The 16257-nt window shown below is 36.8% G+C and overlaps 2 protein-coding genes across 4 annotated transcripts; one reads left to right on the top strand and one right to left on the bottom strand.

Annotated features, from left to right (window-relative positions):
- Positions 1-21: 21 nt before the first annotated feature.
- On the bottom strand, positions 22-10104 carry napaa (N-ethylmaleimide-sensitive factor attachment protein, alpha a). The gene is made up of 11 exons (XM_051894004.1): positions 9875-10104; positions 9011-9090; positions 8803-8919; positions 8646-8692; positions 7979-8056; positions 6794-6849; positions 6562-6646; positions 6375-6479; positions 6214-6282; positions 5545-5595; positions 22-2980 (listed from the first exon to the last, which is right to left on the bottom strand). The coding sequence occupies exons 1-11, from the start codon at positions 9970-9972 to the stop codon at positions 2879-2881; spliced, it is 888 nt and encodes a 295-aa protein (XP_051749964.1). The 5' UTR covers positions 9973-10104; the 3' UTR covers positions 22-2878.
- Positions 9148-16250, top strand: si:dkeyp-117b8.4 (uncharacterized). Of its 3 annotated transcripts, XM_051893997.1 has the most exons (3): positions 9148-9440; positions 10426-10558; positions 12083-16250. In XM_051893997.1, the coding sequence occupies exon 3, from the start codon at positions 12085-12087 to the stop codon at positions 14761-14763; it is 2679 nt and encodes an 892-aa protein (XP_051749957.1). In that variant the 5' UTR covers positions 9148-9440; positions 10426-10558; positions 12083-12084; the 3' UTR covers positions 14764-16250. The 3 variants fall into 3 exon arrangements, with proteins under 3 accessions (XP_051749957.1, XP_051749956.1, XP_051749958.1); XM_051893996.1 differs by lacking the exon at positions 10426-10558; XM_051893998.1 differs by lacking the exons at positions 9148-9440; positions 10426-10558 and adding an exon at positions 10278-10408.
- Positions 16251-16257: the final 7 nt, after the last annotated feature.

The raw sequence follows: 16257 nt of genomic DNA, 5'->3' as shown, positions 1-16257 counted from the left end.
AATATTAAGACTTAACAAAAATTATATGGGGAATCATATCATTTATTCGCTTTTTAAATCAGTTTAACATAACAGCTTTGGTGAATACATGCATGCTTCGACTGTTGTAACACCTTGTACTGTGTTATACTTCATTTTTTTGTTACATTAAGCTTATTCTGCCATGCTTTTTTTCCATGCTCAAGGTCCTGTATTGGTATATAATTAGTCGTAAGCATCAATGTGTATGTAGATGAAATTGTCAACACGAAAAACATTTAACGTAAACAATACGATCCTGCACTCAAAAAAAAAAGCCTTTTTTAAAGATTTACGAATTTCAGTTAATAGTAAAATTACGTCAAAGTGAATTGAATAATCCTTACATATTATTCATATTACAAATTAAGAATTTTAAATTAGTAAAAAAAAAAAAAGATGAATAAAATATTTTGTATAAATCTTAATAGAAAAAGGGAATGGACCACTTAGTTTTTGATACATATTCCTAAATTTAAACATATTTTCATTTTTTTTTTTTTTTTTTTTTAAATAGAATATGAATCACATAAACTAAACCATCCATTCCCTTGTTCAACAAAATGTTTTATTAAGCTCTAGTTTTTTTTTTTTTTTACTCATTTAAAATTATTAATTCATAATATGAACAATATGTAAGGATTATTCAATTCAATTTGATGGAATTTTACTATTAATTGAAATGTGTAATCTTAAAAAAACAGGCTAAATAATTTGAGTGTTTTTTGAGTACTCTAACATCAATAAATTAAACAGCATGATATTAGCTTAAGAAAAACTAGGACAACTTTTTGGCAAGCTGGTTCCTCAAGTAAGGTTTTTTTTTTTTTTTTTTTTTACAATCGCTAGGACACATTTCTCAATACTTATGTCACTTTTTCAAAACCCTTCACACAGTTGTCCAAAACAACATTCAGCTTGGCACAGCAGTTAATTTCACATTCGAAATACACTAAAACTACACAAAACACTCCATACATGTCTCAGATCAAGTCATTCTTTCATAACACTAGTAAACAAACACACTTTGTCACCCATGAAACGACAACCTAAAAATCACTAGCAAAAGGTAGCATTACACATTTTCTTTTGTAAAAATTTCTTAACAAAACAGGAATGACATCTCTCAAGTGTTTCAATTCATTGCAGTGTCCAAATGATTTTCCATTCTACTGCGCTACTTTTCCACCGTTCTTCTATGTAAACGCACTAGATGGAAGTATTTAACTGCATGATACGCCGATCTAAAAACACGGTTATCAAGTTTATATATGTTCAACTTTTAAAATGCACATCTCTGACATGCATCTCGTGTTTTTTAGAGCAAAAACATGTTCTGTGTGAACGGCCCTTAACACCAATGTACTGTAGGTGTTCAGCTACATCTAATTGTTTTGATAAAATTTCATTTTTTAGATTCAGAATATATTTCAATATGGTATTTCTGTAGAAATGTAGAAAATTGCTGTCTTATTTATTTTTTTGTGTTATGTTAGCTTTTGAGCTTAGGTTTAACAGTTTTGAAAAGAGTATGTAAACATGCAAATTGGCTTCAGAGTTTTGGCAGTGTTTGTCTAAGTGAGAAAATATTGATCCACAGTTTAGCCCACATAGACTGATGTTATGCTCACTGTGTGAAGAGTTTTGAAAAAGTGACTCAAGTATTGAGAAATGTGTCCGAACGGTTGTTAAAAACTATTTCATTCACTATACATCATAAAGAAATTGCACAGTTAACCATTGCACATTCAGAGAGAGGACTAATACAACCTCACATCCTCCAGTCCTTCAAAATACTGCAATTACCATCATACAGATTCACTCTTCTATGTTTAGGTACAAAAAACAGAAAAATCATCAATTTATGATAATTCTTAATCAGTTTTTAAAGGGAAAGTTCACCCAAAAATGAAAATTACGTACTCACCCTCAAGCTGTTCCAAACCTGTAGGAGTTTCTTTCTTCTGCTGAACACAAAAGATGATATTTTGAAGAATGTCGATAACCAAACAGATGATGGGACTTCCATAGTATGAATATGGAAGTCAAAAGGGTCCATCAACTGTTTGGTTACCGACATTCTTCAAAATATCTTCTTCTGTGTTCAGCAGAAGAAAGAAACTCATACAGGTTTGGAACAATTTGAGGGTGAGTAAATGACAATTTTCATTTTTGGGTGAACTATCCCAACTGAAGAAAATTAGTTCTTGATCATGTCCTCCATAGAGGAAAACAAGATAATGGCAATTAGTGTTGTCTCAGCTGATTCTAGCTAATCATAGTTACAGTATTTTGCGCAAATTATAAATACTTAATTATAATAATTATAATCACTGATAATAATAATTATCACTAAGCTTCTGTCACCAAAACAAATTCCTCGTATGTGTAAACATATCTGGCAATAAAGCTCTTTCTGATTCTGATAATAAATTCTACTAATTAATGTTGACACATACAAAGCCTTGCGGCTGGATCTATAATAAATGACAATCAAAAGTTAATTTACAACCAATAATAAAAGAATGATAAATAAAATAACTACTGAAGCTGCACAAGCATGGACGAAAATGGTAACATATACAATAATCACATTTATAATCAGTTACATTTAAAACTAAAGGAAGTTATGGTCAAAGCTTGTAACATAAATCCTACCTAGTGTCATTCTAGAAGACTTCACAGTGTTCTTGGAGATAAAAGCTATATTTCCTTGAAGACTGTAGGATTTGGGAGAAAAAGGCTCAAGACAAAGTGCACGTGACCTTAATTTACACAAATACATTGTGAGAATGGAATAATAGTTAAGAGAGAAGATGGACAGGAGAATGGGTGGTGTGCTTGGAATCATGACTTCACATTAGCGAAGGTCGTCGTTCTCGTCCTGAATGGTCTTCTTGATTCTTAGTATCATAGTGGTCTGCCACTGATCAAGCCTGGAGATGGAGTCAAATTCCCTTACCTAATAAAAAAAATTATAATTATAATTGCAGAATATTGCAGAGAGTAAAGGCCTGTTCACAAGGACGATAACTATAATGATAAAGATATAGTTCTAAAAATCATTATAAATACAAAGGAATAGCACATCACCGCTCGAGTATTTAAAGCAGCAAACAACAAAACTGCAGCACACAGAATGATATCGTCCACTGGGAATCCGTGTGGATGCTAATACAGTTATCATTATAGTCAGGGCCGGATTTACGCATTGGCATTCTAAGCACGTGCCTATGCCCGCACATCCAGGGGGGACCCAATTACAATGAGGAGAAATAATATTTTATTTATTATTATTATTTCACTCTAACAGTAAAACACTGAGACATTTACTATCTAAATTAACTACATTTTAAATATCGGGCAGAAACCTTGTAGCTCCATATTGTCATTTTTTTCATACATCATTACTATTGGTCATCCTTTACATCTGTCTGTGGGTTTGGCAAATATTTAACCAATGAAACATTATAAAAAGAGCTTGTGACTGAACCTCATATCTCCATTCCACCTTGGTTGAAATGGCATTCTGGGGCGAGGCGGTCAGAGTACCGGCAACATGTGAGAAGTGCCGATTTACAGATTAACCTTTATGTACTGTTGTGGGTTAATTTGACCCGTTTTGATTTTTGAATTGTCAGAAATATCAGTTAATTATTATTTTTTCTTGAGTTGTGAGTTTTTCCTCATTTAGGGTCATGAACATGCATGCAAGATTTCAACACATTGATATGTTTTGACATATACATATACATTTCTGTTACATTTGTGATATTTTAATGTTCTAAGGCAACTGTACAGACCCAAAATAATAAAATTTCTTGGTTATATTTTGTTATTTTAGTTTTTTACTACCACTTATTACCATTTTACCAGCTTTTTTTCGACTTTTTTTTTTTAATATACAGAATTTTTTTTTTTCAGCCACGTATGGTAAAAATTAGCTATGAATTCTTTTTTTAATCTATCTGAAATACTATCTAACCTACACTGTTTTTCTTGAAATTGTGACTTTATTTCATTTAACGTCATGAACATACATGCAAAGTTTCAACACGTTGATGTGTTGTGAAATGTGCATACAGACATTTTTTACGATCTTGCTGCTTGTGGGTCAATTTGCCTTATATAGTCAGCTTTTCAAAAGCAACTGTACAGACCCAAAATACAAAACATTTCACTGTTGTATGTCAGAACTACTCAGCTCTAGTCCTGAAGTGCCAGTGTCTTGAACACTTCAGAGCACAGGCTTAAGTTTGGTATCTTTTTAAAGGAAACACTTTACATATTGTAGAAATAAAAAAAAAGTTGTAAAAGTAAAGTTTAAAAAAAAGTTATGTTTAAGTTTATGAAAATAAAAAATAAATAAATAAATAAATAATATATATATATATATATATATATTTATTTATATTATATATATATTATATACCAAACTTTTCTACTCTTCAGTTTCTATATATGGTTTGATTGATCTGAACCATATTTTTCTATACTTTTCATAATATTTATGAAGTAGACATCCTATTCAGAAGTAGTTTGGGCAGTAATGTTAATATTTGATTTGAATTCAATCCCTAAAACACATAAAAAACATCAGAAAGAATCAGAGTGCGTTATAGTTTGGCATCTGTCAGTCACTCTGTCAGTTCTTTTGAAAATCAGTCACCGAATATGAAAACTAGAGCCTGAAAGCTTTCAAATGATATATAGTTTGTCAAGATTACTTTCATCAGGATCGTTTAGACTAAGATATTATTGTTATAAATGCATAATGGTAAATGTCCTACAGGTGTCGGAGAGGGGCAGTCTTAAAGATAGTGGTTAAAAACATTTTTAAATATCATAAATTTATTCTTTGTAATGTGTGAAAAGTATTGATATTAAAAGTTAATTATTTATATCTGATTGTATGTTTTTTTTTCTTATATAGTGTGATTTTTAGGGAATTGTATTGAATCCAGTTTGGGTCAGTTTGACCCAGACCATACAGGCTGTAACCAGAAAGCGAACAGTGGGTATAAGGGTCTAAAATATAGAAGTGACAGAAAAAAATGAGTGCCCACATAGCTACAATAAATTTTATAACCTGTAAGTTGATTAAAATGTAATGTGATGCACTTTCTGCCTCAGATGCGGCCGTGACAGACAAAACATTTATGTCTGATTTTGGTAGAATGTTAATAATATAATGACACATGCAAGTGTCTGACCATTTATAAAGCCACAATATCAACTTTGAGAACACAGTGTTGTTAAAAAAAAAAAAAACATTTCTTGAAAAGTAGCGGTTTTGGACATATGAGGTTTCCGCCCGACAGTGACGATATACAGTATGTAGTACTCGGTGGGGTATTCAGGGGGCCCAAAAATTTATTTAGCCTATGTCACAATATGAGGTAAATCCAGCCCTGTTTAGTTATGGTTTTTGGTGTGAACAGGCCTTAATTCATGAATGAACTACCACAGGTACAATGTGTGCAGTGAATGATATAAAGCCTGAAACAATATACTAAGAGAACTTACTGCATCAGCGTATGCATCAATGTTCTGCTCTTCATATGCATCAAGAAGTTTCTGTTTAGTGCAGAAACATTGTGATTGATTATTTTGTATAAAGTGTCACAAAATGTTCAAACACTACCACTCAAAAGTTTGTTGATACTTTACTAATACTTTTATTTAGCAAGGATTAAATTGATCAAAAGTGACAGCAAAGACTTTTGAAAAAACAATCAAAAAATATTAAGCAGCACAACTGTTCTCAACATTGATGACTGATAATAAAAAAATGTTTCTTGAGCAGCAAATCAGCATATTAGAATGATTTCTAAAAGATCATTGGAGTAATGATGCTAAGTCAGCTTTGGAATAAATTACATTTTAAAATATATTAAAATAGAAAACAGTTATTTTAAATTGTAATAATATTTCACACAGATTTCACTGTATTTGTAATCAAAGAAATGTAGTCTTGGGGAGCAGAAGAGACTTCTTTCAAAACCATTTAAAAAAACAAAGCCAAACTTTTTAACGGTAGTCTATAATTAATAGAGACAATGGAAACCTAATAGATAAAGGTAAGGATTTGGGCAAATCTTCAACCTTAACTGATGTTGACTCATAATCTGAGATCACAATTCAAGCCTATAGAAGAAAATGTAAGCAACTAAATGTGTTGGAAGAAAGACTTACCTTAAGAAGTCTGCACTCTCTAGCATCTGAGAAGGCTGGGAACAGTTCTTCATACTTCTGTACAGCCAGCTATTGAAGAGAACAAGGGTTAAATAATGATAAATCAGAGTTACGTTGTAAACATCTTCTTCACACTGTGAACAGGCAAAATTGCACCTCACCTTGCAGTTGAGCATGTCCACACAGAAGTGACACAGCGCTGCTTTGAAGAAATAGTCTTTAGCACCATACTTCAACAGGGTAGTGTCCATGGCGTAAGTCCCAATCTGAACAGACACAATATGCCACTCAACATGAAGGGTGAATAAAACAAATGAACACAGGTTTTCGACAGAAGATCACACAGACCTGCTCATATATTTCAATGGCTTTCTGGTACTGCTCCATCTGAGCCGCATAGTTCGCCACTTTGAGAAGACACTTGTTGGCTGAACTACAGAGAGAGAGAGAGAGAACAAGAGATGTGTTTAGTTTAATAATATTAAATGCAATCATTTAATTACAACACAACTTCTGTGCTCACACCTAATTCGATAAATGTGATAACATATAAAAGCAGATAAAGACTATAGTAGAGTACCTGGTGGACGACTCCCCTTTGAAATAATCTGCTGCCTGTTCATAATGAGAAATGGCCTGTACACAAAAATAAGTATTTTGGGACCAAATAATAGCATAAGAATAAACATTACTTTTCTTTCATAAAGGGGTTCTCAGTAACTCGATTGGCTCAGTATGGATCATCCGATGCATTAACAAATACACTACTATTCAAATGTTTACATTTTAAAGGGTTAGTTCACCTGAAAATGAAATTTCTGTCATTAATTACTCCCCCTCATGTCGTTCCACACCCGTAAGACCTTCGTTCATCTTCAGAACACAAATTAAGATATTTTTCATAAAATTTCAAAACACTTATGACGTAATGAAGCCTCATTTAATGAAATCACGTGACTTTGGCAGTTTGATACACACTCTGAACCACTGATTCGAAACAAAAAAATCATGAAGTAGTGTTGTGAAATTGCCCATCACTAGATATTGTTGAATAAAGTCGTTATTTTGTTTTAAAAGTATTCTCGTCGCTTCATAACATTAAGGTTGAACCACTGTATTCCCATGAACTGTTTTATATGTCTATTTATAACTGTTAAATATGTCTTTAGTAGCTTTCTGGGCATCTGAAAGTGTTAATCATCTTGCTGGCAATGGAGGCCTCACTGAGCCATTGGATTTTATCAAAAATATCTTAATTTGTGTTCTGAAGATGAACAAAGGTCTTACGGGTGTGGAACGACATGAGGGTGAGTAATTAATGACAGAAATTTCATTTTTGGGTGAACTAACCCTTTAGAATAACTTTTCTATTTTAAAATATATTCAAATGTAATTTATTCCTGTGATGTCAAAGCTGAATTTTTAGCATCATTACTCCAATGATCCTTCAGTAATCATTCTAATATGCTGATTTGCTGCTCAAGAAACATTTCTTATTACTAATGTTGAGAAAAGTTGTTCTGCTTCTAGTTTTAATAAACAGCAATTATTTAAAACAATTCTAAAATTGTATGTCTTTACTTTGATTTTTTGACCAATTTAATGAATCCTTTGCGGAATGTTAATTTCTTTCAAAAATAAAAAATCTTACTGACCACAAATTGTAGTGTATTTTTTTTTATACTTTTGACTTGCTGTCCATATTCATCTGAGCAACTTACTGATAAATGTGCACCTTTCCAAGAAAAGATTGCTTCCAACTTACTTTCTCAATGTCCAATAACTCAGATTCATAGATTTCTGCAATGGATATATGGTGTTTTGCTGCTATGTTGAAACGACCCTGTGGACACAAATGAGAATTTGTAAGTGTATCACTATAAACAAAAAACAAGCACACATATTACATATTTTATGAATTGTGTTGGACCGCTTTAAGGGAAAGTTCACCCAAAAATGAAGTTCTGTCATTAATTTCTCACCCTCATGTCAATCCAAACCTGTAAGACTTCAGTTTACGGAACACAAATGAAGATCTTTTTGATGAAATCTGAGTGATTTCTGTCCCTCCATTGACAGCTACGCAACTACCACTTTGACGCTTCAAAAAGTTCACAAAGAGATCGTAAAACTAATCCATATGAATTGAGCGGTTAATCCAAATTTTCTGAAAGAGACTTGATCGCGTTATATGATGAACAGATTGAATTTAGGCTTTTATTCACATATAAACAATAATCAAAGTCAAAGTGGTAATTGCATAGCTGTCAATGGAGGGACAGAAATCACTCAAGATTTCATTAAAAATATCTTCATTTGTGTTCCGAAGATGAGCGAAAATCTTACGGGTTTGAAACGACATGAGGGTGAGTAAATGACAGAATTTTCATTTTTGTGTGAACAATCCCTTTGAATAAGACACTTTTTCTCACCATATCTGTGTAGATGTCAATGGCCTGACAGAAACAGTTTACTGCCTCTGTGTAGAGAAGTTGTATGAGAGCCATAATACAAATTAAACTCCTTCTTTTGAAATAGAAACACAGATTTTTATTGTTCAGTATCTAAAAGTAACAATGAGAGCTGTACCTTGAGGATCAGACTTTTTGAATGCATTACCAGCATCAAGAAAGTTTACGGCTGCGTCGTGCTTGTTTTGCACCCGCAAATGCAGCTGTGCAGCTTTGCAGAAGGCATCTCCTGCGGCTTAAATGAAGAAGAAAAAAATAATAATATAAATGACACGTGCTTATTGAACACCTTAATATTGTGATGCAAAAGTTGCTGTGTTTTGTACCACTCCAGTTCTTTGCCATCTTGAACATGTTGGCAGCTCTCACGTACATTTCACAGGCCTCCTCGACCTTGGAGGAACTCCTACAATGAAGAGGGGAGATTCACTCAAACCAGTAGGTGGCGCTATGAGCAGCTGTCGCCTGCATTCACAAAACGTGTTTTCAGACCTGATATGGCCAACATGAAGCAAGAGGACCCAGAAATCAGTGTGAAAACACAGGCCCGATATTGCTCAGTAGCATGGAAGTACTATATCAAAAATGAGAGCAATGCCACTGTTTACTGCAGGCTGTGTAAGACGAACTTTAAGTTCTCTTCAAATACAGCTAACATGATAAAACACCTCAGAGTGAAACATCGACTGAATATCCCCGCAGTAGCCAACGGCGGTGAAAGACTGTGCACGGAAGAGCCAGGCGAAGGCAGCATGGGTGAGTTTCAAAAGTATCAGACCAGGACAAAAAGAGCGAAATCTCTTAGTGTGCGTTGTGTTTGAGGGGCGTATGATTGAAAGCGAGAGGGAAACGGTGCATTCAGTGCGCACAACTCTTTATTATGACGCTTTATACATTCAATGCGATGCTACTTGGCTAGCTGACCGATTACACTTTTGTGCAAAATCTGCAGACTAGAAAAAAAAACTGTAGTAGATTTATGACAGCTAAATGCGAACAACATATATTACAAATAAGGCGTTTTAAAATAAATAAATAAATTGAATTAATAAACATGAACAATATCAACATTGTTTGTTGCAAACGAATACTGTTTGATACCAAGCACTTTAGTTAGATGTTAAGATGCAAAATGTGCACATATAATATTGCGGAGATGCACAAATAAAAGCATAATTAATGATTTTTACCCGAAAAACGTTCCAAACATCGAATGCGACGTTTTCATTTTCTTGTCTGCCTCAGCCATAATGGCCAAAGCCTCCTTTTCTTTTCCAGAGAAATCCATTTTGTCAGATTAGATTTGAACCGCACTGTAGGGAATGATATCCAAGCAATATCCCATTCACATCCCCTGAATGAAGTTATTTGTTTTATTGACACATCATGCGGAAATCGGAAGTAAATTCTCTAAGACTTTAGGGGCTGTCGCTAAATAGTTGTTTTCAAAATAACAGTTCACCGTGATGTGGTATTTAACTCATTACTTTTGTTTACACACACGTTAATAATTAATTTCACCAATTATAGTTGAGCAGCACTGGCTGCGCCGCGTAGTCATGCTATATAAACCTGAATGATGGACATTGTTCGCTTCTCTTGGCTGCGCGCACTTTATCCTGGTACCCTAGCGGGACCGCGCTAAGCACATCCAGTGTGTAGGTCGCAAACGCGCGGAGGATAAACAGGAATTCTGAGATTTTTTTTTATATGTTACTAATAAGGTATTATTTATTTTCAGATTCGAAAATAAGTTGTACAAGTAACAGTTGCTGAGTCGTGTACTGTTTAATGGAGGTAACACACAGGCTGGAAGCGGATGAAACCTTAATGGCCCGTACTCACGCCCGGAAGAACATCCAGTGACGTTTGATGTAAATAATAGCGGAATTGTTTCATTAGTATCATGTTGCATGGTTATTGTTCTCTGCCTAGATACTCTTCTGACGAGCAAAGAGCGCTGTGACTGATGTAGAGTCATTATCATAATACAAACCTTATCATTTATTCTACATGTTTCCGCGAGAAACAAAAAATTGTTTTTGACTTAATTTCAAGCAGAGACGGCAGTGTGTGCAGTGTGACATGCTATACTTCATTCAGTTATATGCAACACGAAAGCTATATTGTAGCTGCAAAAACGTCTTAATTTTATATAACCAAATGCAAATATTTTGTTCTGGAAACACTGTAGAATAGGTTTTGTGCAGCCACAAACATTTTTACAGTGAACATAAAACCAGACCAAACTGCAATGTTTGTATAATGCTTTAGCTAGCTAGAAACTCTTTAATGGCCGCACAAGACCATTTCAAGAACTGATTGATTCACAGTGACTTTGTGAGCTGAGACACTTTGACAAAATATTTTAAAAAGCTGTGAGTAATGTCAGAGCATTTAAGGGTTAGTTGAGCCCGCCCCCCAAAAAAAAAAAAAATCTGTCATTTACTCACCCTCATGTCATTCCAAACCCGTAAGACTTTCATTCATCTTCAGAACACAAATGAAGATCTTTTTAACTAAATCTGAGCGATTTCTGTCCCTCCATTGACGGCTACACAACTAGCATTTTTGTCGCTTCAAAAAGTTCATAAACAGATTGTAAATCTAATCCATATGAATTGAGTGGTTTAGTCTAAATTTTCTGAAGAGACATGATCGCTTTATACGCTGAACAGATTTAATTTAGGCTTATATTCACATATAAACATTCATCAACTCACACATCAGTTGTGGTAAACTGAAGCTCAAGCATGTTTGCTTGATGTGCGAAAACCAACGAGGTTCATTCTCGTGCACAAGAACCAATGAGGTGTTTGTTCTTGCATGTCAAGTAGGTTCGGTTGAGCTTTTGATTATGTTCGCTGATTAATGTTTATATGTGAATAAAAGCCTAAATTCAATCTGTTCATTATATAAAGCGATCGTGTTGCTTCAGGAAATCTGGAATAAACCACTCAATTCATATGGATTAGTTTTACAATCTCTTTATGAATTTTGAAGCGTCAAAGTGGTAGTTGCGTAGCTGTCAATGGAGGGACAGAAATCACTCAGATTTCATTAAAAAGAAAGTCTTACGGCTTTGGAATGACACGAGGGTTAGTAATTAATGACAGAATTTTCATTTTTGGGTGAACTATCCCTTTAAGGAAAAGGTCAGAAATGAAACAAATACTCAGTGCTGGTACTTTAGTTTTACGTGAATTGTGTTGACCCCCAGAAAACATCAGGTTGCAAGGGCCACATTTTAACCTTGACATACCATTTCTATGAAAACATATTTGTTGCAAAAAAATCACATTAAGGATTTAGGATTAAAGTTTTATCATGTGTAATCTTGTTTTACTTAAAACACTCATTTTAAATTTATTTGTGTTTTAATTTATCTTTCACCACAGACATGGATCTCCCACTTGAAAGGCATCCTGCAAGCCTGAGTGGTCAAAATCTTCGGAGAAGAATGCAGCGTTTTTTGCCATTTTCTGATCGACGCACGTCGAAAGTGTGGAACCACTACACTCAGTTAAGTCTGCATCGTGTTGAATGCAACCATTGTAAGAGACAGCTTTCCTTTCACAACAGCACTACTTCCATGAGAGAACACTTAGGACGCAAACACAGCATTCGGGAAGGAGCGGTACCCCCTCACAACACAGCAGGCATCCCCACCCCTGCAGCGTTACACTCTCACATTCAGACCACTTTACACGCCAACAGATGCAACACCACAGGCAATGTTGCATTTCAACCAGTGCTACCTGTTACTGTCAAAGAGGAGCAGGAAGAAGTACTGACAGCTGAGATGGGAGAGACCAAACCTGCTCGGACCACATATGCCCCTGACTGTGCGGCAGGAAGCGGTACTTCTAGTTCGAATGTCATTGCGCACCAAGATACAGATATGGGCTGCCTAATGTATAATTTCCCTGCGGGGGAGATGAGCAGCACTGCTGGAGGCAGCAGCATCCGCACCGGCACAAAAGCCTGCAGCAACAAGCGAGCCGAGGTGTTGACCGATCTTATCTTGGAGATGGTCTTCAGAGACCTTCAGCCATTGTCTGTGGTGGAAGAGAGGGGGTTCAAGCTCTTACTGAGTTGCCTAGAGCCTAACTACCCCGTGCCGTCTCCATCTCTGCTCGGCAGTCTACTTTGGCATCGTTACCACATCCTCAAGCAAAGCCTTCAGCAGCATCTTCAGACAAGTCTAGCTTCTCACTGTCTGACCCTCTGTACCGAATACTGGAGATCCGTAGATGGATGTGGGGTTGGCGGGGACGGTCAGTACTACCTTACAGTTAGTGCGCATTTTGTCGACTCTCACTGGCGCCTGGCACGCTGTGTGCTTGAGACCCGACCGGTAGCAGAATTCAAAGGAAACACATCTGAGAGAGGGCAAGGGAGCTTTGCAGACACCCTAAGAGGAGTCCTCTCTGAGTTCCAGCTTCCAGAGGACTTTGTTTTTTGTGTTGTGCATGACACACCAAGTGGATCCGAATCCGGGGGGCAGGAGAATATGACCATCGATCCGGAATATCAGCAAGAATTTGCTGGGCCCAGCCATCCTCCCCCGAGTAATCTTCCAGAGGGATGGGCACCTCTGCTTTGTGCAGGACAGGCCCTGAAACTCTGTGTCCAGGAGGGACTTTGTGTGGAGACTGTCAGACAAGCTCTGGCAGATGCCCGTGCCATCGTCCTCCATTTCCAGCATGATGTGAGCGCTTCCACAGCACTGAGCCAGAAAGCAGAGGCTGTTAATAAAGAGTCCGCATGCTTGGTCTTGAATGACCCAGGGCGCTGGACCACCGCCATTGAGATGTGTGAGAGTCTCCTGGAGCTCAAGTGGGTAGTAAGCTCCGTCTTAGAGGAGCAAAAAGTTGCAACAAATCTGGCGGATCACCAGTGGCGCCTTATACACGAACTGGTCCCTGTGCTAAAAACGGTTCGCATTGCGGCATCGTTTTTAAGCGAGGACATCAATGGACCAATTTCAGCCCTAATGCCGTGCCTCCAAGGAGTGTCCAGGCTCCTGGGACAGAAAATTGTGGAATGCACCTGTCCAGTGGTAAGGGGAGTTATGGAGAGAATTCGTGCTGGTATGGACAAACGCTGGAGTTTGAGTGATGAAGATGCTCTTCTGGACTGCCATGCCGTATTGTCCTCATTTCTGGACCCACGTTTTAAAGAGTTGCGGTTTCTTAGCCCTCATGCCCGCAGCAAGCTGCACGACAAGGTGAAAGAGCTGCTATCTGTTCAGGCTTTCACAAGCAGCAAAGGAAGGAATGGAGAAAGAAGACAAAGCATGGGAATGGAAGAGACTGTGGATGAAAGCGTAGAACCTGCAGATTTTGGATTGGATGATTCTTTGACAATTCCTGCAATGGCTTCTTTGGATTCTCCTGAATCGTGTGGCTCAGCAGAGGAAGGTGACAGCGTTGAGCTGCAGCCAAGCGAGCCCTCCGTTGCCATATCATCTCCAGAACAGGTAAATGAAAACGCGCTTGAGGTTGTTGGATCACCTTTCAAGAACGCCAACGAACGTAAAAGACGTTCTAGTGGGGCCAGTATGACCTCGCCATTGAGGGGAGATTTACAGCTCACGCCTCGAATACGAATGAGTCCTCTCCCACAGAGCATGTACGATATTCTTCTGGGCGAGGACCCTACTGAGCGAATGCCCGAAATTCACCAGCAGCTGGAGAATTACATTGCAGAGCCGCTCTGCAAACGCAGCCTCTCGCCCCTGCAATGGTGGCGTAACAAGGAGCATCGCTTTCCTGCTGTAGCCAGACTGGCACGAAAATACCTGTCCATACCAGCAACTGCTGTTTCCGCCGATCGGACCTTTGCCCCTAGGGAGTCTCCAGTGACCCAAAGAAGGGCCACATTGGGGTCTAAACACCTTGATCATATTTTGTTTCTCCATCAGAACACTGATTACGTAGATCAGCTGAAAGGTGGAACCTCTGTACGCGAAATTGACCAGTGGAACAGTGTCAGTGGAAACCAAAGCAGAGAAAGTCTTTACCAGACTCTAGTGTCCTATGAAAGTAAGGTTCGTGTGCCTGAGGAAGAGTCATGATCACTGTTAATTGTTTGGTTTAATTTTTGAACATTTCTTCTGTCACATCCCACAATAAGCTCCTTTAAAGGATTAGTTCACTTCAGAATTAAAATGTCCTGATATTTTACTCACCCCCATGTCATCCAAGATGTTTGTCTTTCTTTCTTCAGTCTAAAAGAAATTAAGGTTTTTGAGGAAAACATTCCAGAATTTTTCTCCATATAGTGGACTTCACTGGGGTTCACTGGGTGGAAGGTCCAAATTGCAGTTTCAATGCAGCTTCAAAGGGCTCTACACAATCCCAGACGAGGAATAAGGGTCATTTTCTAAACAAAATAAAAATGTATATACACAAATGCTCATCTTGCACTAGCTCTGTGATGCTCCATGCATTACGCAATAACGTTGGAAAGGTTAACCACTATCCACTATCCAGGAGAAAATGAGATGGAGTTTTTCGCCTTACCACGGTACATCCACCACGTGTGACCTTTCCAACGTGATTACGTAATGATTACAAGCATTTGTGGTTAAAGTATATACATTTTTATTTAGAAAATGACCAATCGTTTCGCTAGACAAGACCTTTATTCCTTGGCTGGGATCGTGTAGAGCCCTTTGAAGCTGCAGTGAAACTGCAATTTGGACCTTCAACCCGTGGTACCCCGGTGAAGTCCAAAACTCCTGGAATGTTTTCCTCAAAAACCTTAATTTCTTTTTGACTAAAGAAAGACATAAATATCTTGGATGACATGGGGGTGAGTAAATTATCAGGAAATTTTAATTCTAAAGTGAACTAATCCTTTCATTACATGGTTATCTGATGACTTTCATCATCAGTGGGTTCTAGATGTAAGGATTACGATGAGAGATGAATACAGTTATACTGCTATGTAAATGAGTTTTGAAATAATACATTCCTTGTGCAAGGAATTTGTGACACTATTGTTTAATATAGTTTTTGGTCTCTAAGAGGCCTGAGGGTCTGTGTCATTAATGTCTTGTGACTAATATAGATACTGTTTTACTAAATCCGTTTTACTACATTCTTAACTTGTCTCTACTGAATTACGCAATATGAGCACGAGCAATCAAGCTGCTGTTTTGAATATTAGTATGGCTGTGATTTGGCCATAGGTCATCACAATCGTGCAGATATCAGGCTTTTTTTCTGAACCATTCACATACTCTGTTTTGGAACACCACAAATCATATTTGGCCAGTTCCAGGTCAGGAAGTAACTGTTGTATTATTGTTTAATATGTGTTTTTTTTATTTTTCAAATTTTGCATATAGTGTTACTTCAATATTATTGTCACTATACACAGTGTATTACATGCATTGTAAAATCATGCATGCATCTAAACCACTTCCTCCTTTATATTTATGGGGGATTGGATATGTACATGCAAAATTAGGTATTAGTAATCTTTTTCATACTTGCAACTTTAGAATTTACAGTGTATTCTATCGGTAGCATGAACAGATTAAAGTGTTGAATGAAATATTCTG

The sequence above is a fragment of the Ctenopharyngodon idella genome, chromosome 5, assembly GCF_019924925.1.
Source record: "Ctenopharyngodon idella isolate HZGC_01 chromosome 5, HZGC01, whole genome shotgun sequence".
In the NCBI taxonomy this organism is placed as follows: Eukaryota; Metazoa; Chordata; class Actinopteri; order Cypriniformes; family Xenocyprididae; genus Ctenopharyngodon; species Ctenopharyngodon idella.
The sequence above is the reverse complement of the archived record's forward strand: the minus strand, read 5'-3'. Positions and strand labels throughout refer to the sequence as shown.

Bases quoted from the DNA above. Each gene is read 5' to 3' on its own strand.
- si:dkeyp-117b8.4 (XM_051893996.1), top strand. From the start codon at position 9,182: ATGGCCAACATGAAGCAAGAGGACCCAGAAATCAGTGTGAAAACACAG. The intron at 9,441-12,082 runs GTGAGTTTCAAA...CTTTCACCACAG, and splicing joins GCCAGGCGAAGGCAGCATGG to ACATGGATCTCCCACTTGAA.
- napaa (XM_051894004.1), bottom strand. From the start codon at position 9,972: ATGGATTTCTCTGGAAAAGAAAAGGAGGCTTTGGCCATTATGGCTGAG. The intron at 8,920-9,010 runs GTACAAAACACA...TCTTCATTTAAG, and splicing joins GATGGCAAAGAACTGGAGTG to CCGCAGGAGATGCCTTCTGC. The intron at 8,057-8,645 runs GTGAGAAAAAGT...TTGTGTCCACAG, and splicing joins TTGACATCTACACAGATATG to GGTCGTTTCAACATAGCAGC.